Raw genomic sequence first — 23,696 nt, forward strand, 5'->3', positions numbered from 1 at the left:
CCAGCTGTGTTTCCTTGATGCAGCCGTTCATGGGCAGCTCTGCCTGTCATCCTAGAGACCTATGGTTCTCACTCCAGGCCCTGGCTTAACAGCACCTTCCTTGGAACTTGCCTTATGCCTTTCATGTCTGAATGTAGCACCTTGCTCAGACAAGATCCTTAATAAATGTTTGTTTGATGAAACCATCCAAGACTCTTGAGTTATAGAGTGACTTGGCAGTCAAAAGTAACAGTGTCCCAGAACTTATGTCAAAGAAAGGAAGAAGGGTATTTATACCAGGTAAGAGAAGGCTCAGAGATGGGAGAGGAGGAAGCAAACCTTTCCTGTGAGGCCTGTGGGGAAGAAACAGCCAAGCTGGGGAAATATGGGGGAGGCATGAGGGAGAGCTCCCAGATAGGATGTCTGTGGGTCAGTGAGGAGTCAGAATGTTGGTGCAGAGAGCCAAGAAATAAGTCTGAATGAGGATGAATTTGGAACCCTTGCAATCAACTAGAAGCAAGGAAAGGCTTAGCAAGGAACTGATGTCATGAAAACTGAATTGAAAAACAGCTCGGCAACAGTGCGCAGGATGGATTGAAAGGGAAGGTCTGAGAAGAAGGGTCTCGGGGAGGTTGCAACAGGGAGTAAAATCTGAATGAATGGGGAAACTGCAAACCCAGGCAACAGGCTTGTAGTGAGCATATACAAAGTAAAGTCCAGGACCCTATTCTGGGAGTGGGATATAGTCGTGAAGGAGAAAGACACAGATCTTTGGCCTTGGAGGACTCACCTTCTAGAAGGAGAGGTAACAAAAGGAGGGAGAGAAATTTTAAGAATGAATGCCTCATTTTATTCTGTAAGGGACTCACAGGGAGAACCAAGGTAGCTGGGTCGTGTTTCTCTGTGAGTGGGGACGTGAAGGAGGGACAGACCAGGTGTAGTGAAGAGAAGGAAAGGAAGGGCAGGCTTGGCACCTGGCCCTCAGACCCAGGGTGGCTGGGTCCTCTGGACAGGTCTCCCCCATACTGCAAGGTAGGATTTGGTAGGATCTGGCCAGGCCGGGTGGCACTCCTGCAAGGCTGAGGCCTGCTGCACCATCCTGCAGAGGGTCAAGTCTGTACCAGGACATCTGGAAGACCCTCCTGGCACTGCAGGGCCCGGAGTGTATCCTGAACCCAGAGCACCAGGACACCCAGGCTCTGCAGTGTCCCCAGCAGCCTTTGCCCTGCACTGGGGACTCTGGGTGTAGGACTGGCATTTCCTCATCCTGAGGTCGTGGGGCAGTAAGTGAAGGTGTTAGGATACCCGTGGTTCCACACAACACAGAAACACAGATCTGGTTCCTGTTTGGTACCAGGATCCATGTGGGATGCCCAGTGAGTAAAGAGTAGAGACCACCTGGCAAACAAATGCCTGGAGCCCCAAGCATTTGAGATGGCATTTGAAGGAACATGGCACTTGAGGGCTATGCGTATGTGTATGTGTGTTTGGGGGTGTGTGGGAGGTATTCTTGGCACAGAGGACATATAAGCATCCCCTATGAAGTTCTAGGACCTTCCTACATCCCTATACCACCACTCAAAGACCTGTGTTCAACCAACCTGTCTGTGCGGCCCATTAGAATGTTCTACTGAACAGGAAAACCCAACGTGCAAGTAGGAAAGAATTTGAAAGAACCTTTCTAGCTGTGATATTTGAAGGTCTGAAAAGCTTACTCCTTTAAAGGAAGTCATTCTGAATAGCTCAGGAATGAACGTAAATAGCTTAGGATTGAAAAGTCCCTGAATGTAGAGACCAAATAAATCCCATAATAGGCATCAAAATGGCATGATTGAGAGCATCAGCTCTGTACTGGGTGTTGTAAGTGATGAATCACTAGATTCTACACCTACAACTGATGATGTTACATTTTATGTTAATCTAACTGGAATTTAAATAAAAATTTGAAAACCAAAAGAGCATGGGTTCCAGAGACAGACTACATGGACTCTAATCCCAGCTCTGCAACAAACAAGCTGGGTGCCCCACTTATCACACTTCGGTTTCCTCATCTGTAAAATGGGGATCCTCTTACTTAGCTCAGGGTGGTTGTGAATATGAATGACTTAGTATTTATAAAGCAATTGGAACAATGTCTGACACGTAGTAAGTGCTCTGTAAGTGTTAAAAAAAATTCTCACACTCTTTGGGACATCTTTAGGACATACTTTTGAGAAAGATGAGGAACCAGGCTTCTAAGCCCTTTTAAACATTTAGGTATACAGGCAGTCTTTGCTTTACACAGTAGTGCAAGACCATAATAATGACCATAAGAATTGAAACTGGGTAAAAATTGAGAGAAAAGGGCTCCTGGGTGGCTCAGTTGGCTAAGAGCCTGCCTTCGGCTCAGGTCGTGATCCCAGGGTCCTGGGATTGAGCCCCCACATCAGGCTCCCTGCTCAGAGGGGAGTCTGCTTCTCTCTTTCTCCTTCTGCCTCTCCCCCTGCTTGTGCTCTCTTGTTCTGTCTCTCAAATAAAATCTTTAAAAAAATCGAGAGAAAAAATACAAGCATTCCATGACCTTTAAAATTTTTGTTGAAACATTAAAAACTCTCATACTACAGGTTTTAAGTGTATATGGAAATGAAAAAAATAGTAAGACCTATATCATAATACACTGTAAACATTAGAAACACTGCAATTCTTAAAAGTGTTCTATTTGTTTGTAAAAAAAAATGAGAGTATTTGAATATCTCTTGCTGCCGTCTCCTCCTTGTGTAACTTATGATATGGACGGAGCATCTTTTCTAAGCCTTGGTGAATCGTCATACTCCTTTATAAATTTGTGTCAGCTTCCAACATGTTATTCTTTGTGACTTCAATGCTGCGAAATATCTCTGAGAGTTTTTTTATTTTATTTTTCTAAATTTTTTCTTCTGAGAGTTTCTTTAATGTGAAGTTTTCTGCCAGGATCACTTCCTCTGGTGCATCTTCTTCCTTTTTGTCTCAACCACCTTCTTCACTTACACCTTTAGCATTGGTTTCAGGTTTCATCAATATCAACAGAAACCTTGAGGATCCTGGCTGTCATAAAGTTCCAGGGAGTTTATTCAGAATGATGTAATGGTGGTTCCTTGGTTTAAGCCTCTGCCTTCGGCTCAGGTGATGATCCCAGGGTCCTGGGATCGAGCCCCACATCTGGCTCCCTGCTCAAAGGGGAGCCTGCTTCTCCCTCTCTCTCTGCCTGCTACTCCCCCTGCTTGTGCTCCCTCTCTCCGTGTCAAATAAATTAAAAAATAAATAAAATTAAATTAAGATCTCACATAGATCAGGGGAGAAATGTAATTACATACTTTTTAAGAATCTGATAAAAGTTCTTTCCCTCTAAAAGTTCAGGTGAGCAGATACAATACTTTATGCAGCATTTCAGGGAGTTCACAGAGCATCCAAAATCCAATTAAAAGCCCTGGTTAAGAATCTAGAACTATTCCTAGATAAAATCCTGCCAAAATCTGTTTCAGAGCCATTATAAGTCCTGCAAACTCAGGTCACTTTCCAAGGGAGGGTAATCCTCAGAGCAGTCATCTGGCACCAGAACCACATTGAATGGTCGCTCTTGCCTTGCTATGCAAGTTTATTCAGTCTAGGTCTCTTCAACAAACCATCATCCCTGAAACTCTCCTCTGTATTGGTCTTAGAAAACCTTACTGAAAAGACAGACTCCACATTACATTGTTGAGAAACATGACAAAACCAGCAAATCAAACTGAAAATTGTCTTGCACAGGAGGTTAGCTGCTGTGGGCAAAGCATGAGTGGACCTGAGCCTATTGCTGGTGGCATTCTACTCTTTTTGTCCGTTCTTTTCTTCCTCTTCCCCCATTCCTTCTCTTTCTCCTCTCCCTGGAATCTCCCTCTCTCATTCTTCTCTCCTACTACTTCTGACATTGGCCCCCATGAGCACTGCTTCATCCAGCCTGTGGTGCAAAAGATTTTAAGCCTTATTCAAGCCAATAGAGAAAAGATCGTCCTGAGTGAGTCACGCTGAATTCAACAAACAACCCAATAGAAGTCTCTGAGGATACCTCGACAATGCCCAAGCAACTATTCTTCCTAGAGAAACTTACTCTTTGGGGGAATTAATTTTGAGCAAGGAAGGGGGTTAGGGATTACTTTTTAAAAAATTGATTTGGCATCAAGAGAAAAAGATTGCCTAAGCAATATCTGCTGATGAAGTCACAAAAAGGCTCCACCTCTGGAATGAGCTCATTTTCTTGTATTTTGGTAAGAAATTTGATTCTCAATTGGGAATTCAGCCACTCTACCCACTCAAGGGCAAGATGATAAGGTTCTATCAAACCAAGAGTCTAAACGAACCTGAGACTCTACCAAGGTCAGAAATGCTGTACTTCAAGCCAAAAGATCTCTCTTTGGCTTGCTTGTTTTGACTTGTAACCACAAGTTTGTCTTGTCTAGGTGTCCAATCACATTATAAAACAAACGCTGATTTCTGCACTACAGCATCCTCTGAAGCAACGGGCGTCCTGGATGTACACTTTGGGGGATTCTCTAATTTTTGTTTTGCTCCTCTGATTTCCACAGGACTTTAAGTTTTTTCTCTTGAGATCAAGGAACAAAAGATGGTTTTGGAAATGCTGAACCCAATGCATTATAACATCACCAGCATGATGCCCGAAGTCATGCCTGTGGCCACCATGCCGATCCTGCTGCTCACTGGCTTTCTTCTTTTGGTTTGGAATTATGAAGACACATCCTCAATACCCGGTAAGTCAGTCATTTAGTTCTGTAACTAAGGAGATTGTTTACTTGGGCTTTTGGTCCATGAGGGTAAAGAAAATTTTGCAAAAGGACAAAGAGCAAAAACATGGTGAAATGGCTGAAGCCCACGGCAATGTTAGCCAATAAAAACTCAGGTGAAAAACTTTATACCAGTTAGCTGCACATTTCAAATGAAAGCATTTCAAAAAAATATCTTAGATAATCCCGTCCAGTCTGTGCTTTGCTTTGGTAGACTTGGCATGAGTATCCTTCAAAGTAAGTTTGAAAAAAAAAAAAAGTAAGTTTGAGATGGGGTGAAGCAAGGTAAGCCAGGCATTTTTTTTATTATTATTCAAATTCATTCCAATGTTGCTCTGAAGGTAAAAATGTCTCTGGAATGCCTTCTTTTTTTTAAGATTTTATTTTTAAGTAATCTCTACAACCAATGTGGGGCTTGAGCTCAGAACCCCGAGATCAAGAGTCATGCGCTCCACTGACTGAGCCAGCCAGGCACACACGGAATGCCTTCTATACTCCTTTCCTTCTCCCTGCTGCTTTGCCTCATCTGTGTGCTCTGCCCTCTTCCTTTCTTGAACTTATTTCCTCTCTTCATCCCACTCTTCATTTTCTCTTATTCTTGGGGGTAGGTGTGATGGTGATGCCACCATAAGAGCTGGCTGGGACCTGGGCACTGGAAGAAAAATGGAGACCACTATGGTTCCCTTGGAACATCATACCCTGATAGAATCTTCAACAAGGTCTGTGGATTAATCAAAAGTAGAGTATCATATAATTATCCAGATAATTCCAATAGAAACCCCTACCACTCTACAACTATCAGATTAATTCAGAATTATCAGAAATATCCAACTATTTCTTCAGTTTTCAGTGAAAATTCTTCATGGCAAGCATCTATCCCCAGTCCCATGAGCCATCCAACAAGGCTTTACTTCAAGAGCATAGTCATTATGCACTTCCAAGTGCAGTGGACCTCATCATAGAGTGATTTAGGGTAGGAATGTGAAGCTGGTGCAAAGTGTCCCGTGTCTGGATTCTTCCAAAATTTTCCAGAGAACTGTCTGTCCTGTCTATCTGATTCAGCCTGGTATTTTAGGTTGCTTTCATGTCCACTTAAACAGAGAGCTCAGTTAATGTTGTTCTCTACTCCCTGAGGGGTCTGAGGGAAGACTCTTTCATGGCCTTTAACTTGAGCTCCTTCCCACTACAGCTCCTTCCTCACTGGATCTCTTCTCCCACAGTGGGCTCCCAGGTCAGGATCCATGAATGGTGGGTGAGGTGGAGGGTATTTTATAACAAGTCCCCCCAGATGTTTATGTTGCAAGTTTTAGAAGAAGTCCCTTGGACCTTTGAAAAAGGAGGTCAGCCTATGGGGGGCAAGCACAAGAACTGGCATCCCTGAAGCTTTGGATCAGGAGCCTAGGTGACAGCTCACTCTGTCCCCCAATCCTGTGCTGGGGACATCATGCTGCCATACACTAATAGTTCTATGGTTCTCAGCTATGTCTGGAGCAGGGCCCGCATGTTGATATTAAAAAAAAAAAAATTCTGGGGCACCTGGGTGGTTCAGTTGGTTCAGCATCTGACTCTTGATTTTGGCTCAGCTCATGACCTCAGTGACGTGAGATTGAGCCCGCCCAGTGTGCTAGGCTTGGAGCCTGCTTAGGATTCTCTCTCTCCCTCTCCCTCTGCACCGCTCCCCCCAACTAAAAAAAACAAAATAAAAAAATCTTCCCAGGTGATTTTTCATTAGCAGTCAGGATTGAGAGCCATAGATATGAGCCCAACCCCTTCACTTGACGGAAGGGGAAACTGAGCCCCAGAGAGGTGAACTGCCTTACCCAAGCAAACCCTTATGACAAATATAAGAAACCATGGAGTTCAAACCCTTCATTTTACAGGTGAGGGTTAAAGCCCAGAGAAAGGAAATGGCTTGTCGGCATTTCAGCTTGAAAGGAAAGGCAGGGGAGGGGAACAATCAGGAATTCCTAAATCCCAGGTTGGTGATCATTTTGCTAGCCAGGGAGCTTCTAGTTCCATGCTTTCCCTTTGAAAATGTGAGCTCTGGTCAGAATCCTCTCGTGGCACAGACTAAGGTCCCATGGTGCCCGGCTGGGGAAGGAAAGGTGAGAAAATTGGCTTTGTTGGGGTGGTTCTTCCTGAACTCCTTTTGCCAGTTTCCTCGAATCACTGGTTCTCTGGATTCTTGGTTTTACAGGTTTGCGGGAAGCTCAGGGTCAGGGAGTGTCAAGGGGAGTTAAGAAGTTGCAATGATTTAAAAGCCCTTAAGTTAGTTACAATTTACAAAGCAGTTTCACATTCTTTCTCTCTTGTGATCCTCATAGCACTCTGATGAGGTAGGTGTGTTTATGCCTATTTTGCAGATGAAGAAACTGAGATTAAAGAGGATCGATGGTGCATAGCTAGTAAGTGATGAAACTGGGACTCAGAGCTAAATCTCTTGAGCCATCCCCAGCTTTGCACATGGATTCCCTCCCCCAGAGCCTCTCTCTGCCCTGGGCGCCATGTCCCCAGAGGGAGTTAATGGGAAAAGGACATGGCAACACATTCCCCTTTCTCCCACTAAAAAACGACTTCACAGAAAAGTGCACAAATAAATATGTCATCACAGTACAGGACACGAAACAGGATGTTAGCAGGATCCCAGAAACTTCTCTTGTGTCTTTTCAATCATACCCCCTCTCACCTCCAGAGGTAAACATTCTTCTAATTTGTGATAATCACTCCCTTGTTTTTATAGTTTTGCCACCTAATTTCATATCCCTGAGCAATACAGATTAATTTTGCCTGGTTTTAAATGTTTTAGCCATCGAGTCCTACATTACTTCTATATTGCTTCTTTTGCTCAATATTGTGCTTGCAAGCTTCATCCATGGAGTGACATGCGGCTATAGCTCATATGGTATGCAGTAGCACAAACATCTCGTGGTTTAATTACTGATGCTACTGTTGGTGGACCTTTGGGTGTCTCTAGTTTGGGACTATTGTGAACAGTGCTGCTATGAGCCTTCCCGTTCACAGGTTTCTCTAGGGTGTACACCTAGCATGGAATGCAACAGCTTCTTGATGAGGACAGTGGGTGAGAGGTCCCAGCTGTTGGCTTCTGGGAGGCTGTTTCTGTACAAAAATGCAGTGTAGTATTTATCGCTCCTCTTAGGGTGTGAAAGAGGTGCCCGCAATCGCTGTAGGCCTAAATCAGCATTCCCAAATCTGAGAGGCAGAGAGCAGCTTAATGTGGATGCAACCAGAATATTTCTCGAATATCCTACCAAAGTTTCTCCCCTCCTAGGACGTTCTTTTCTCAGCTGGAAGGTGTAAGGTATACATGTAAATGAAAGGATCACATTGTGTTACAATAATTCAATATTGTACTTTCTCCTCCCCCATACTCTCCTCTCCTGCCCAGGACTCTGATTGGGAACCTATTTATGCTTATCACTCCATCTCCAGTCTCTGACTCGTAGCTAGTGTCTAAACCTAGTAGGGTCTCAGTAAGTGTTTGTTGGATGAATTAGGCTGACACATGATTGATCACTAGGGACCCAAGACTTGGATTCTCTTCTGGTCAGAACACTCAGGTTTTCAACCTGAGCAAATTTCATCACCATCTCCCTTTTTCAGTGGATAGAGATCTGCACTGTCATATTTTAAACTTGAATGGTGGTTCCTTAATATTAAGACTTTCTACATGGCACCAAACTATTAGATAAAAAATGAAGAGTGCAGCCTTTCATTTGCATGTCTTTGTTCCTCATGGGCCTAGCATATTAAGTAAGTAAACGTTTGTTGAATGAGTCTATTCCCAAATAGCCGGAGTCTGACCTCCCATGGACTAAACGTACATGATACAATGATATTTTTCCATTTTATCAAAATGTAAATACAACCTGAAATACTCTAAATGTGGATGATATTTAAAACTTGATCCTTTATATTACACACACATATCTAATTAATTTAAAAAATTCACCAGGAAACACTTATTAGGCATCTACAATGTTTCAAACTGTAAATACCCAGCAAAGTAGTTTGTTATTATGCACATTTTAATTGATTAGAGATCTGTATATCTGATGACCTTTTAAGGAAATACATATTCAAATTTGCTTGTTTTAATCTTTTAAAGAACTTAATGAAATTATTAGGTATAAAGTCAGTCATCTACTTACAATACAGTGTTATCGGAACAATCAGAAGATTAAGAAGAACCCTTTGAAAATGTTTTGGTTCTATAGATATTACCAAAGACCTTCACTTTAAATATTTTATTTATTTATTTGTCAGAGAGAGAGAGAGAGAGTGAGCACAAGCAGGGGGAGTGGCAGGCAGAGGAAGAAGCAGGCTCCCCGCGGAGCAAGAAGCCCATGGTGAACTCAATCCCAGGACCCTGGGATCATGACCTGTGCTGAAGGCAGACGCTTAACAACTGAGCCACCCAGGCATCCCAAACGACCTTCACTTTAAGGAAAAAAACCTGACAGTCTTATTCCCATTAATCCAGCTATTTCAAAGGACTAAATCTTATTTGACGAATTTGGGATTTAACATCCAATTTAGATGGTTTAAGCAAAAGCTTAGATTATCTAGATTTATTTACACAGTGCTTGCCCCTGGAGTGAGAACACTGTCTCAAACAGTCGTGCATGTTGGCTTCCTATTTTACTACTGGAATGGAATGAAAGGAGAAAGATTTGATGTAGAAAAGCTACTACTTCACAGGAAAACTCCTAAAACCATTCCAAGAAGTTTTTGTCTAACTTTTTACAGCCACCAGTATAATCAAGCTACCAAGTTTGTTCTCTGTTCTAAGCAACAGAAAATTCCTCCGTTCTTTATGTAAGCAAGGACATGAGCGGTCACTGCTCTTGAGTAAAACCACATTGCTGGACCCAAATTCTAGTCCAGACACTGACTGGACTCATTGCCTAATTCCTCAATGCTTAGCTGTATGTTTTGCCTAATGAGACTAAGCTTAGGATTCTTCTCTTAAACTGAGTCCTTTTTGAAGGAAAAAAAAAAAGGATATTCTTTGTTTGAACATTATCTTCGTAGACCGTGTCTCTCAGTTAAAAAGATTACACCAAAACTACAACCTAATTTTAACCTGCCCATTCCATCAGCTGGGGCATTCAAACCAAAAGTTTTCAGACAAAACTAGGCAGCCAAACAGATCGGTCAGCTTGTCACATGTCCTGGTTTCCATGCTTGTATTGAAAACTCACTGACACTGTTTAACGTGGCAAGAAAAGAGCAGACACCTACCCTGGCTCATTCAGACTGAAAGGTTTGAGACCAAATAGAACTAGTGTGGTATGGACACTGAACTACTGTTTTTTGTTTTTTTTTTTAATTTTTTATTGTTATGTTAATCCCCATACATTACAGCATTAGTTTTAGATATAGTGTTCCATGATTCATTGTTTGTGCATAACACCCAGTGCTCCATGCAGAACGTGCCCTCCTCAATACCCATCACCAGGCTAACCCATCCTCCCACCCCCCTCCCCTCTAGAACCCTCAGTTTGTTTTTCAGAGTCCATCGTCTCTCATGGTTCTTCTCCCCCTCCGATTTCCCCCCCTTCATTCTTCCCCTCCTGCTACATTCTTCTTCTTCTTTTTTTTTCTTAACATATATTGCATTATTTGTTTCAGAGGTACAGATCTGAGATTCAACAGTCTTGCACAATTCACAGCGCTTACCAGAGCACATACCCTCCCCAGTGTCCATCACCCAGTCACCCCATCCCTCCCACCCCACCCAGAACTAGTTTTTTCATGTTAAGCTTGTTTGTTTTTTTTAGAGATTGACAGATATACATCAGAAGGTATCCAAGACCTTTTAGATATCAAAGAACACAAGCAGCGATAACATAAAACAGTTGCTCTTTTTCGGTGTTTGCTAAAATGCTGACTGTGGTCTGATAACTCTCCTAGGTCCTGGCTATTGCATGGGGATTGGGCCCCTCGTTTCCCACTGCAGGTTCCTGTGGATGGGCATCGGCAGTGCCTGCAACTACTACAACAAGATGTACGGAGAATTCGTGCGAGTTTGGATATGTGGAGAGGAAACACTCATTATTAGCAAGTGAGTCTATTAATAATCAGAGACAGGTTTTCAAAACCAAGGCTGTGTTTTTTTCCTATTAAGTAACACACTTATTTTGATATCTTGATGCTTTTGTTGCTAAGGCTGTGTTTTTACTTCCCAGGTAAAAATCTAACCTATAGACAAGCGGAATCATTGGGTTTTGCCTAAACCCAGGGTACATAGATAAAGAACTCTGGAAAGCTGGGAAACTATTTGAAATTTCTCTGAGCAGTGAATGGAAACTTAGAATCTAAAGGATCTGGGTTTGACAAAACATATTTTAGGGAGGGGCATTATCTTTTCTGCTTTCCTAAGATTTTGGTCTTATCTCTATAAGCAAGCAGTTAAAACAAAACGAAACACCAGAGAGAAAGGAATCTGCACCAGTTTGCTAATGGGCTTCTAATGGCAGGCTCCGGAGCGCCTCCAGAAGGGTAAATGGTAGAAAAAGATGCTATTCATATGCTCCTGTTCTATTTATGACTGTGGGCTGCTGTCTCAGCTGAGTGATCTTAAATACATTGCCTATTTAAAAAAAAAGATTTGTCGTATTTTCTGGATAAGTTTAGCAGATTGAATTCATCCAGGGTTAATCAAATAGGCATCGAATGTAGAGAACTAGCTTTGTGAAATACTAGTTTTCTTATTTATTGATCATAGAAAATGGAGAATTTCAAAGAGAACACATTTCACTAGACTTTCAGCTGTCTTTACTGGATATTTAACAATGTTATATGCCAACACTGTCTCATTAATGAGTTTTTATATTCCCTGACAGGACTTTACCCACAAACCAAGACCAACTAGGGTTTTACTGATATGTTAGAATTTTTTTGTCCAGATGCAGACTATTGCCCAGAAGTAAGTGAAGTATTTCTGGAAACTACATTGATTTCTTTCAAGCCAAGATTACATACATCATTTCATAAAATACCATGATAATCTCAAAGGCCAATTCTTTGAACCAAATAACTGACAGAAGGGAGTGGGGGACCAATAATTGCCCTTGGATTTTACTTCTCTTAAGCTACTTTGGTCAGCCAAATTTAGGTGAATTTGATAAGTACTCATTTTAAACATCAATATTTTACTCTCTTTGGCAATGGTCTACAATCTCAAAATGTCCTGGGACTGATGACATGAGGGCTTGGGGGCTTGAGACGTTTGCCACTGCTCTTTCATCCACCAGCATAGTGAGTTGCCTTCTAGCCCTCATCGCAGATAGGTGAAGTGACCCGCAGGGTATTTTTCTAAAAGGATATCCGTCTACAGCTCAGGACCTAAAGCGGTGGTTCTCACCCTGGCTCCACATTAAAGTCACCCAGGGAGCTTTTAAAAACCCCAATGCCCAGGCCACACCCCAACTTTCAGAATCTCTGGGGGTGGAACCTGGGCATCAGGTGTCTGTAGAGCTCCCCAAGTAATGCCAATGTGCTGCAGAGCCTGAGACAGAAGAACAGGTGAGCAGCTTCTGGCACCAGGGGGCCTTGTCTTGGGGTCAGGGGAGCAGCTAAGCAGGGTTGGAGTGCTTTTGTCTGATCATCTTACCCTGCAGTCTAGCTCAAGTGGTGGTAGTATAAGACAAGAACTGGAGTGAAGAATGTGACAAAGGACCAGAGGACAAGAACAGAAATCGCTCTTAGATACTACATACTTGGATCACCAGATCCAATCCTGGAAGCCCAAAGCCATTCCTAAAGTAGGATCCTTGTGACAGTGCAGGGTAGCATCTGACGGCTCTGCTGTCTTCATTAAGAAAGTGACCTTAGTGATCCTGACCAAATCATGTGCTGATTCATGCTTGAGATGAGCCCACAACCCAACCCACCCTTCCCCCAGCTCTCCCAGTTCTCTCCTCATCCTGTCCTCACAGGCTTTTCACTGGTTGGAGTCTTTATGTTCTCCTTAATTGCCTCTGAGCCGCTCAATTTTGTTGTTAAGGGCTGAGCTCCCTGCGGGGAATAGGACATGTTTGTCCCCATCTCCTTCCATTGCCTGCTCTTCAGGTCCCTTCCAGAACTACCCGTGCCTCTTGAAAATACCCCCTCGGAAAGCTTTTTATTTTTAGTTGAATAGTTTGCCAGGTTTTTTTCTTTTGAAAAGTTTGAGATCAGCTGAGTAGAGATTATGACCCAACTTTTCCTACCAGCATAGTCCCGAAGTGGTGGGGGCTGCAGAACTTCATGGGGGGAGTCAGTGCAGCCAGGATGTTGCCTGAGCAGCTCAGAGTTTTGGGGAAAAGTTTATCTCATTATCGGTAGATAAAGTAGGCACAGTTTCCCAGGCAGGTGAGCTCTAAATTAATGAGGGTCTACAGATGTTGTGCATGTTGTGTGTATATATTAGTTTTTGTAATGAATACAAAAAAAAAAAAAAAAGAAAAAGAATATGGGTAACATCCATTAAGGGGAGTTAGCAATTAACATGCTAATTAGGGTTATTTTTGCAAACCTGTTAGTAATTAACATACTAATTAGGATTATATTTGTATATCTGTTTTAATCATGTGTACATTTATAGCGAATGCATTCATGTATTCTTTCAACATACATTTGTTGAGAATTTACTACATATACTAAGCACTGGATGATCCTAACATATAATCATTATTGGCTCCCCATTCATCCATTAAATAAACATTTATTGAGGACTTACCTATGGACACTGGGTATCATGAGCAAATCAGCTAAATATCCCTATCCTCATGGAGAAATGTATTGTTGTATTGTTAATATACCAACAAAAGATGAGTAAAACATATAGTATAGGAGTAGAGTGACCAGCTGTCTTGGTATGCCTGGGACTAGGGGGTTTCCCAGGATGTGGGACTTTTAATGCTAAAACTGGGACATTCCCAAGCAAACCAAGATGGTTGCTCACACTATCATCAGGTAGATATGAGCTATATAGGAAACTAAAGTGGGGAGGGCCAGTTGCAGGGATGGAAGTACAACTATAAATAGGCAGTCGAGGCAGGCCTCATTGAGAAGATAGCATTTGAATAAAGACCTAAAGGAAGTGAAGGAGTGAGTCAGGCAGAGATGTAGAGGAAAAGCATTCTGGACAAAAGGAAGAGCAAGTGCAAAGGCACTGAGGTGGGAGCCCATCTGAAAGGTTCAAGGAACACCAAGGATATCAGTGTGGCTACGGGAAGAATAGTGGAAATGACATTAGAGAGGTATTAGGATACCCAATCATGTTGAGCCTTGTTGGCTATTGTAACAACTCTGAATTTTACCCTGCATGAGATGGGAAGCCTTTGAAGAGTTTGAGAAGAGTGACATATCTGACTCATTCATGTTTCAGCACATTACTGGCTTCTGTACCCACATTCTACTCCCATTCTACCTACATTCTTTGAGAACAGGTGCAAGAAACAAAGAACAAGGATGAATGCCCAGAGGGCAGTTAGGCAAGAGATGATGGCTGGTCCACATGAGTGTGGTAGAGGTGATGAGAGGTGAAATTCTAGGCATATTTTGAGGGCAAAGCCAGTAAGATGCTAGGAGATTGGATGTTGGGTGTAAGAATCAAGGTGATAGCATAGTTTTTGCCTTAAGTACCTAGAAAAATGAAGGGATCATTACCTCAGATAAGTGGAGCAAGTTTGGGATGGGGAAAAATCAGGATTCCATTTGGGGTATTTTGACTTGACATGCCCAGTAGACAGCTGAGTGGGATGTTGTGAAGTATGGTCTGAGTCTTTAGACCACCCCCCCTCACCACTATAGTCAGAAACTAGAGAAGGATAGCCAAAGAAGGGAAAACCAGAAGAGTGTGGTGGTCTGAAAGCCAGGTGATGAGTGCATATCAGGGAGGATGGAATTGTCAACCATGCCAGAGAGTGCCTGGTGAACGGGAGATTTAAGTGTTGCATTTAGCAACAGGGAGGTCATGGGTGACCTTGAAAAGAGCAGTTTCAATGGAGTGGTGAGGGCAAAAGTCTGATTATAGTATAGAATGAGGGGAAAGAATTGTAGGCAGCAGGTGTAGACAACTGTTCCAAGAAGTTTGTCATAAAGGCAGCAGAGAAATGGAACAACGAAATAGAAAGGGATGTATGGTCCAAGGAGTCTCTGTTAAGATGGGAGAAATTACAACATGTGTGTTGAGATGGCAATGATGGATTACAGAGCAAAATTGTTGATGGAAGAGAAAGGGGTGTGCTAGGTGAGATGTATGTAAAGGGGGTCCAAGTGACAAGTGGAGCTGGTCTTGAAATAGGGACATGGAAGTTCATCCACAGTAAGTTTGGGAAGTTTGAATATATGAGCACATATCCTAATACTTGGAGCTTGCAGAGATTCTAGTTCTTTTTCCTCAGTAAAATAGGAAATAAAGTCCTTAGCTGAGACTGAGGAAGTAGAATATTTGAGGAGAGAGAAGGCAGGATATAATAGTCATCTAGAACAGTGAGAGTGAACGGACTTGGGGAACTGTAGAATGGCCAGCTGCACTAAGGACCCCCTTGAATTTAACTGGGACCTGTGTGTGTGTGTGTGTGTGTGTGTGTCTGTGTGTGTCTGTGCGTGTGTGTGTGTGAACATGTGCATGTGTGGTTTTTTTTTCCCAGCCACATTCAGCTGCCAGGGGCAAGCACAGAGAAAGCTAAAAGTTGGATTTAGCCAGGGGTGAGGTTTTACCACGCAACTATGACAAAGTAAGGAGAGAGTCAAGGGAGTTGAGAATGCATGGGAAGAGAGTGATCTTAATGATTAACAATAAAATGTTTTTTTTTCCAACTTTCTATTAAGAAAATGTTCAAATGAACAGGAAAGTTGAAAGAGCAGTCCTCCCATTCCCTGCCCCACATGACATTGATCTTTGGAAGAGACCAGGTCAATTGTCTTATAGGATGTTCCATATTTCCGAATTTCTCTCATTACATTATGGTGTTACTTAACATATTACTCCATTCCCTGTATTCCTTATAAACTGAAAATTATGTCTTAAAGCTCAGTTTCATTCAGGTTAAACACTTTTGTAATGATACTTCCCTGGTAGTATTGGGCACTTCATATTGCATCACATCAAGAGACAAGGAAAAGTTGTCCCTCTATAAGGGATGTTAAATGTGACCATTGGGTAGGGTAGTTACAGGCAGATCTCTCTGTTATAAAGATCGTTTTTCTCTTGCAGTGACTCCAGTATTTAAGCTGGGTAAGTGAGGCTATTAGAGGGACAAAGGACAGGGGAAAGGCAATGGAATCGATGGACCATAAGTCTCAGGCACAAAATAGGTCTACACAGGCAAGTACTTTTAAATGTTTGGTACCAATTATTCCATTAGTTTCTCCTCCATATTTCTAGTACTTACCACTCTTGAACCCAGCCACATATGTTAGTCCTTTTGTTCTTTTTTGAAGATTGTATTTTTTAAATTTTTTATTCTTTTGAAGATTTTATTTTTAAGTAACCTCCACACCTGACATGGGTCTCAACGTCACAACCCCAAGATCAAGAGTCCTATGCTCCACCAACTGAGCCAGCCAGGTGCCCCTGTGTGAGTCCTTTAAATTCAGAACTGAAGGTGGCTTCCTCCTCACTACTTAAGAACTTACTCTGGCTACTTTTCATTTTGAATAGACAATAGGTTTGCCATCTTTGGCAATGTCTTTTGACTTCAGTCATGTTTAAAGAAGAATAATGAAGGGTAATGGGGGATACAGGCTTCCAGTTACGAAGTGAGTAAGTCACAAGGATGAAAGGTACAGGATAGGGAATACAGTCAATGGTACTGTAATAGCCCTGTATAGTGAGAGATAGCAGCTACACTTGTGGTGAGCACAGCATAATGTATAAACTGGTTGAATGACCATGTTGTATTCCTGAAACTAATGTAACACTGTGTCAGCTATACTCAAATAAGGAAGGAAGGAAGGAAGGAAGGAAGGAAGGAAGGAAGGAAGGAAGGAAGAGAAAGGAAGAAAGAAAGAAAGAAAGAAAGAGAAAGGAAGGAAGGAAGGAAGGAAGGAAGGAAGGAAGGAAGGAAGGAAGGAAGGAAGAGAAAGGAAGAAAGAAAGAAAGAAAGAAAGAGAAAGGAAGGAAGGAAGGAAGGAAGGAAGGAAGGAAGGAAGGAAGGAAGGAAGGAAGAAAAAGAATGGCCCCAGTTACCATACAATTTACACTACCCACTATCTTTTCTGAGCTTGGGGACTCCCTTGGTCTCTCTTGAGTGGTAAGAAATCTTTACTCTCCCAGTCAGTATAACATCTCCCTTAACTGGTATTACAGGCTGGCCCCCAAGGCTGGAGCAAGGTCTCTACTGTTTTGCTGAATGCCCTGAGAGCTCTGGGCTGGAGTCCCTAGTTCTTCACCAACTTTCTTTTCTTCACTTTCTCGATTTACTCTGGTTAGATAAAGCCAGCCTCTTTTTGATCAAAGACTTGGTTTTAAATTGCTCACCTGCAGCTGGTCACTCTTCTCCTGCAAGGTGTATCACTTCCATCTTTGTCTGTTGCCAAGTCCGAGCCTCCGACTCAAAAATCACTGAGATGTTGGCGCCCCCTAAAGAACACATTTATGTTTGAAGTTAGCTCTTTATTAACTAATACACATTTAGTTGGGTTAAAGTCTGGGGTCTCTTGTTCTCTTTTTAAAATTGATTAGTAATTCTTCAAATTAAATGGACAGGCTAATGTGGTTAAATGCAGTATATAAAAGCTCTAGGGGTCAGAACAGAAAAAAATAGTGTTCTGTTTTACCTCTGAGCACTTAAAATTTTTAGATATGAATTTGTGAATAAAGAATGTACAAATTATTTACTTTCTGCTGTCATTATAGACTAAGGTAGGGGAAGGTAAGAGAAGCTAAAGTCCTGAAATCTATTAATAAGCTTTTCAGTCCTCTCATAGCATGATTTTTCTATACAGGGCAAAATTTCATCTGTTTGTCAGTCAAATTAATTCTCTGGAATACAAACAGAAGCATCTGGATTTTTGTTTTATTTTTGTTGCTGGGAAGAGAAAAAAACTTGTCCAAAACTCAGCGATCATTTGATGAACATCATCTGGAATCAATTCAAGAGAATATCTGACTTAATAGAGAGTGTTTCGATTTGAAAATAAGATATTTTTTTCCTGAAAGAAATTATCTAGTACATAATTTATTCATATAATAATACTGCTTTCATTTCTTGACACTGCCATTATTTCAGGGTCTTTCTTTTAAAATTTAAATGGGACTATGGAACCATCATAAATGTGAGGGTTTGGCTAATACTTAGCCCGCAGCCTAATCTACTCAGCCAGAGCACAGCTCCTTTGGCCCAATATCTTCTTTGGGAATGTGTTTTCACAGGCATTAACTGAACAACCTCATTAAGGCAACGTCATCCTTTTAGGAACCAAGTATCAACTTTAAGAGGGAAGAGCAAGTGGTAAGATGGCCCCTCCAGCCCAATGTAAGAACCAGGTGCATATACCTATATATGTGAGTGGCCATTCTATATAATGGCCACTCCCCATCTCTAAGGGTTATGTGTTCAGAAACGCCCCATAGTAGGAGAATTTGCAGCCAAGATTGGCTTGGTTGTTAACTCGATTGTTAACTGAACAATCTCATTAAGGCAAAGTCATCCTTTTAGGAACCAAGTATCAACTTTAAGAGGGAAGAGCAAGTGGTAAGATGGCCCCTCCAGCCCAGTGTAAGAACCAGGTGCATATACCTATATATGTGAGTGGCCATTCTATATAATGGCCACTCCCTATCTCTAAGGGTTATGTGTTCAGAAACGCCCTATAGTAGGAGAATTTGCAGCCAAGAAACAAAATTTCAGTGGAGAAGTGGAGAGGAAGAACCAAAGTCAAAATGAACATGTGAAAACTTGTATAAATATTAAGTTCACCAAAATAAAAAAAATAACAACAGTATCTAAAATGTAACACGGATATTTTATGTATTTTGAATTTGCACATTTAAGGCACCATTCTGTTACTTTTTTTTTTCCCTCTACCCCTCCCACACCAGAAAAATGCCCAGGTTCTCCCTCCTTTGCAGTATCAGAGAGATGTTTATAAATATATTTTGCTTTCTTGCAATAATGTGCCTATTTTCTTCCTATTCCTCTGCTCAAATATTTAGTTCCTTTCTAATTTTATGATCTCTGCCTCTGAACTCCACTCTGATCTCAGAGATATGGAGTAATTTATAATCCTCAGGTGAAAAAAAGCTTTGGGGGATCTATTTTAACTTACCTGGCAGACCTGAGTAGTTTAGTTCTCAGCCCCAAGGTCAAGGGTTATGTCACTTGAGGTCTGCCTACAATCCCCTCAGAGCATACATAGGTAGGCAACATTTATACACAGCCTGGCTCTGGCACTGTTAACATAGCCAAAAGTCAGACTCCTGACAGTTTACCCTGTCTCCCCTTTCTTCACACTCCCATGGTTGCATGCCGAAAACCTCTACGCCTCCTCTACTAACCACTCTGCCCCTCTTTTTAATTCCCAAACCCTGCTCCCTTTTTCTATCTCCAAGAAAAATGGTGATCCATTTGGATATACTTGAGTGGAAATTTTTTGAAGTTGCTAAAAATATATATGGAGAGAAGTAAATCTGCTTATGCTTACTATATCCTGAGAGAACTCTGTGACCCTGGAGACCCTGATGAGTCAGGATGGAATGCAGAGTCTCAAGATAGCTGCTGTCACCACCACAGAGAGCCTTCCAGGCCCAGCCCAGCCAGCTAAGGCCAGAGCCAGTAGTGCCCAGGAGATGTCCTTCAAGCCCAGAATGATACCCACTGGAGGGGCCACGCCTGATGAGAGATTCTGAGGATAGGTGGTCTGAGGCAGAACTGTTGGTTCTAAATGGAAGAAGACTTCGGCAATTCCAGGAACTCAGGATTCTGAGACTCACTCCAGCAGGGGGTGGCACCGTCTGGAGTGGGGCTGGAGGCTTTCGGGACCCTCTGGTGGTGTGGAGGGCTCAGCTCCTCAAAGCCTTGCAGCTCTGGTCCCAGTAGTGGGTAGTATTTTGGTGACATGGAGTTAGAAAAAAAAAAAAAGGGAAATAAGGAATGGGGTGTGTGTGTGTGTGTGTGTGTGTTCTATCTTTTGTGATGCTCAAGCAGGGAGTCAGTAGGTAGGAATATTTCAACTGGAGAGGGATGTTCTTATGCTAACAAACACTTACTCAATATAAATACTAGAATACCTTGCATTTATTTTTTTAAAAGATTTATTTATTTATTTTTAGAGAGAGGGAGAGAGAGTGTGAGTGGGGGGAGGGGCAGAGGGAGAGGGAGAGGGAGAGAGAATCTCCAGCAGACTCCCCACTGAGCATGGAGCCCACTGTGGGGCTTAATCTCAGGACCTCAAGATCATGACCTGAGCCAAAACCAAGAGTTGGATGCTTAACCGACTGGCACCCCTCAAATGCCTTGCATTTAGATCAACATGCATTTGCTAAGAGAGCCACCTGGTAGTCAAAATCATCACCATGAGTTCTCCTGATCCTTAAAAATTAACACCAAAGTTTGCTATCTCTGCAGGTCCTCAAGTATGTTCCACATAATGAAGCACAGTCACTATAGCTCCCGATTTGGCAGCAAACTTGGACTGCAGTGCATCGGCATGCATGAAAACGGCATCATATTTAACAATAATCCAACCCTCTGGAAAGCCATTCGACCTTTCTTTACAAAAGGTAATCAGGTGCTGGTGACATTCTGTTCTTTTGTCAATAAATGCGCCCTCCACCTTTTCTGGAATTTAAATTCTGCTGCTTCACTTATTTTGAAATAATAAGATATGGTAGGCACTGTTCTAAGTACTTGATATTTTAATCCCACAGCAACCCCATGTGGTAAATATTCTTGTCACTTATATTTTACACATAAGAAAACTGAAGCTTAAGTAAATAGGTTAAGTAACTTACCCAAGGTCCCCAAATTAGTAAATGGTGGCCCAGAAGACAACGCCAGTGCTTACATTTTTAATCACCACAAACTCTGTTCTTCCTGTTGATGCACAAAGCAATTCCATGGACGTGAAGAAGAGATAGAGCTCTGTACTTAGGATCATTTCAATTAAGAATTTAGTGTGTCAGTCACATGTTTGATTCAAACATAGCCAAACAATGTGTTTACTGAATCATTTACTGACATCACAGATGTTTTAACAGAAAGCAATTTGCAAATAAAATTAGAGATTTTAGAACTAGGAAGGACTATATATATCATCTCATCCAGTCTCTGAATTTTATAGTTGGGGAAATGCAGTTCTAGAGAGGTTGTGATTTTTGCTCAGACAACATAACAAATAATAATGAGCAAAGATCTGATCCCAAGGCTCCTTGACTAGTGATTTCCCCCTTTACTGTATTTTGTTGGAAATGAAGCAGTTGAGGAATATACATGACCAGTCTTTGACATCAACATCAAAGAAGATAATCATGTCCTGGAAACACTGTCAGTGATAGAATCTGGGGCTAGATGGATCTTAGGTCTGACAGTGCAATATTCTTCCCTCTAAGCCAGCCTCTGTAGTGAACCTGGATGCCTCCCATGTGGCTACTGAGAAGCTATGTCTGTCCCAGCTGAGCACTGATTCTCTCTACAGAGTTGCCCATTACCAAGATTCATACAACTCTATTGTAGACTCCACTGTATTTGACTCCTATTGCTGCTGTAACAAATTGCCACAAACTTAGTGACTTAAAACAATACATCGATTATCTTATAGTTCTGTAGGTCAAAAATTTGATGTGGGTCTCAGTGGGCTAACATCAAGGTGTTGGCTGGGCTGTGTTTCTGGAGGCTCCAGAGGAGAATCAGTTTCTTTGTCTTTTCCAGCCTCAGAGGCCACCTGCATCCCTTGGCCTATAGCCCCTTCCTCTGCCTTCAAAGCTAGCAACAGTGGGTCAAGTCCTTTTTCTATCACATCTCTCAGACCATCCTTCTGTCATCACATCAATTTCTGACTCTGACGTCAACTGGGAAAGGTTCTTTGTTTTTGAGGACTCATGTAATTAGGTTGGGGCCACCCAGATAATCCACAGTAATCTCCCCATCTCAAGGTCCTTAACTTGAATCATATGTGTCAAGTCCTTTTTTCCATGTAAAGTAACATATTAATAGGTTCCAGGGACTAGGACCTGGACAGGTTTAGGGGGCTATTATTCTGCCTACCACTCATGTTGGGGCAGATCAATCCTCTCTCATGCCTTAGAAAACTGCAGACTGGTTTAATGAAAAGAGTATAGACCTCAGGATTATAGGTTTTGGCTTCAAGTCCTAGTTCTGCCACTTTACTAGCTATATGACCTTGGACAAGTCACTCCTCTCTGAGCTTCAGTTTCCTTCTCCACAAAAGGTGATAAAGACAATAGAACATTAATTCTAGGGTTATTATGAAGAATAAATGAAATAATGCTGTAAGATCCTACAGAAATGTGGTTTTTTGTTTGTTTTTGTTGAAGTATAGTTGACATACAGTATTATATTAGTTTTAGGTGTACAACTTAGTGATTCAACAATTATACATGTTATGAAATGGTCCCCACAATAAGTGTAGTCACCATCTGTCACAATACAAAAATGTGACAATATTATTGAATATATTTCCTATGCTGTAAATTATATCCCCATGACTTATTTATTTTATAACTGGAAGTTTGTACCTCTTAATCACCTTCACCTATTTCACCCATCCCCCCACCCTTTCCCTTCTAGCAACCACCAGTTTGTTCTTTGCATTTGAGTCTATTCCTTTTCATTTGTTTGTTCATTTGTTTTGTTCTTTAGATTCCACATATAAGTGAAGTCATGTGGTATTTGTCTTTTTCTGTATGACTTATTTCACTTAGCATAATACCCTCTAGGTTCATCCATGTTGTTGCAAATGACAAGATTTGAAATGTAAGTTTTTTTTTACTTTGCGGTTTGGCCCAGGCACATTAGGAACATGTGAACTAGTATTTAGGAGCAGTTAACTCTCACATACCAACATCCTCTACCTTGCCATGCAAAAATTAATAGAATTTTTAAATTTTTTAGATTAATAGAATTTTCTAAACTCATCCATTTGTTTAACAAACTACTGTGTTCTTATCATTGAACTAGGTACCTAAAATACAATGATAGTCAAGACATGGTCCCTGCCCTCAAGGAATTTATAATAGGGGGAGGGGCAGAGTGGCAGATCAATACATCACCAAATATCATCCTAGGTGATGTGTTATGCTAGAGGTGTGTGCAGAGTGTTATAGGGCACAGAAAAAATGGGCCATCTAAAGTATCCTCAGGGGTCATGAGAGGCTTTCTGAGGAGTGGATGCTTACAATAAGTTTGGAAAGAAGGTAAAAGCTACCTACATTAAGAAAGTTTGACAAGGATGCATTCCACAGAAGGAAAGAACAAGATACTCCAAGACAGAGAAGGGTAGATCAGCACTGTATGTCCAGGGAACTAACTGTAAGTAGGCCCTCATGCCTGGCATGGATACATGTAGGCATGAGGCCAAGGGGAAGGCACTGAATTGAGTTTATCTCAAAAGCTACAGTAAATCATTCAAGATATTAAGCAGAATGACATGAACATATTTGAGTTTTAGAAAAATTCCTCTCGTAGCAGAATGAATGATTCATTGACAGAAGGCACGACTGTGAGCAGTGAGAACAATTAGGAGCTACTGCAGTGATACAGGGTGGATGGAAGGGAAGTCATCAGTGTAAGAGATGTTAAAAGAGTAGAATCTGGGGCACGGGGGTGGTGCAGTCAGTTAAGTGTCTGACTCTTGGTTTTGGCTCAGGTGGTGATCTCAGGGTCATGATCTCAGGTCATTATATCGAGCCCTGAGTCAGGCTCAGCACTCAGCATGGAGTCTGCTTAA

General features: G+C 41.8%; 1 protein-coding gene across 8 annotated transcripts in view; it reads left to right on the forward strand.

The window, feature by feature from the left end:
• Positions 1–23,696, forward strand: part of CYP19A1 (cytochrome P450 family 19 subfamily A member 1) — a 130,224-nt gene that overhangs the window by 90,304 nt on the left and 16,224 nt on the right. For 7 of the 8 annotated variants that reach the window (XM_036116607.2, XM_078079339.1, XM_036116604.2 and 4 more), the window contains exons 2-4: positions 4,560–4,742; positions 10,710–10,860; positions 20,357–20,511. In XM_036116607.2, the coding sequence (XP_035972500.1) occupies positions 4,598–4,742; positions 10,710–10,860; positions 20,357–20,511 (451 nt within the window). In that variant the 5' untranslated portion in view covers positions 4,560–4,597. Of the gene's footprint in view, positions 1–4,559; positions 4,743–10,709; positions 10,861–11,229; positions 11,298–20,356; positions 20,512–23,696 lie in introns of those variants that run through there. The other variant, XM_078079340.1, reaches the window with a different exon arrangement.

Source organism: Halichoerus grypus, chromosome 8 (assembly GCF_964656455.1).
Source record: "Halichoerus grypus chromosome 8, mHalGry1.hap1.1, whole genome shotgun sequence".
Classification (NCBI taxonomy): Eukaryota; Metazoa; Chordata; class Mammalia; order Carnivora; family Phocidae; genus Halichoerus; species Halichoerus grypus.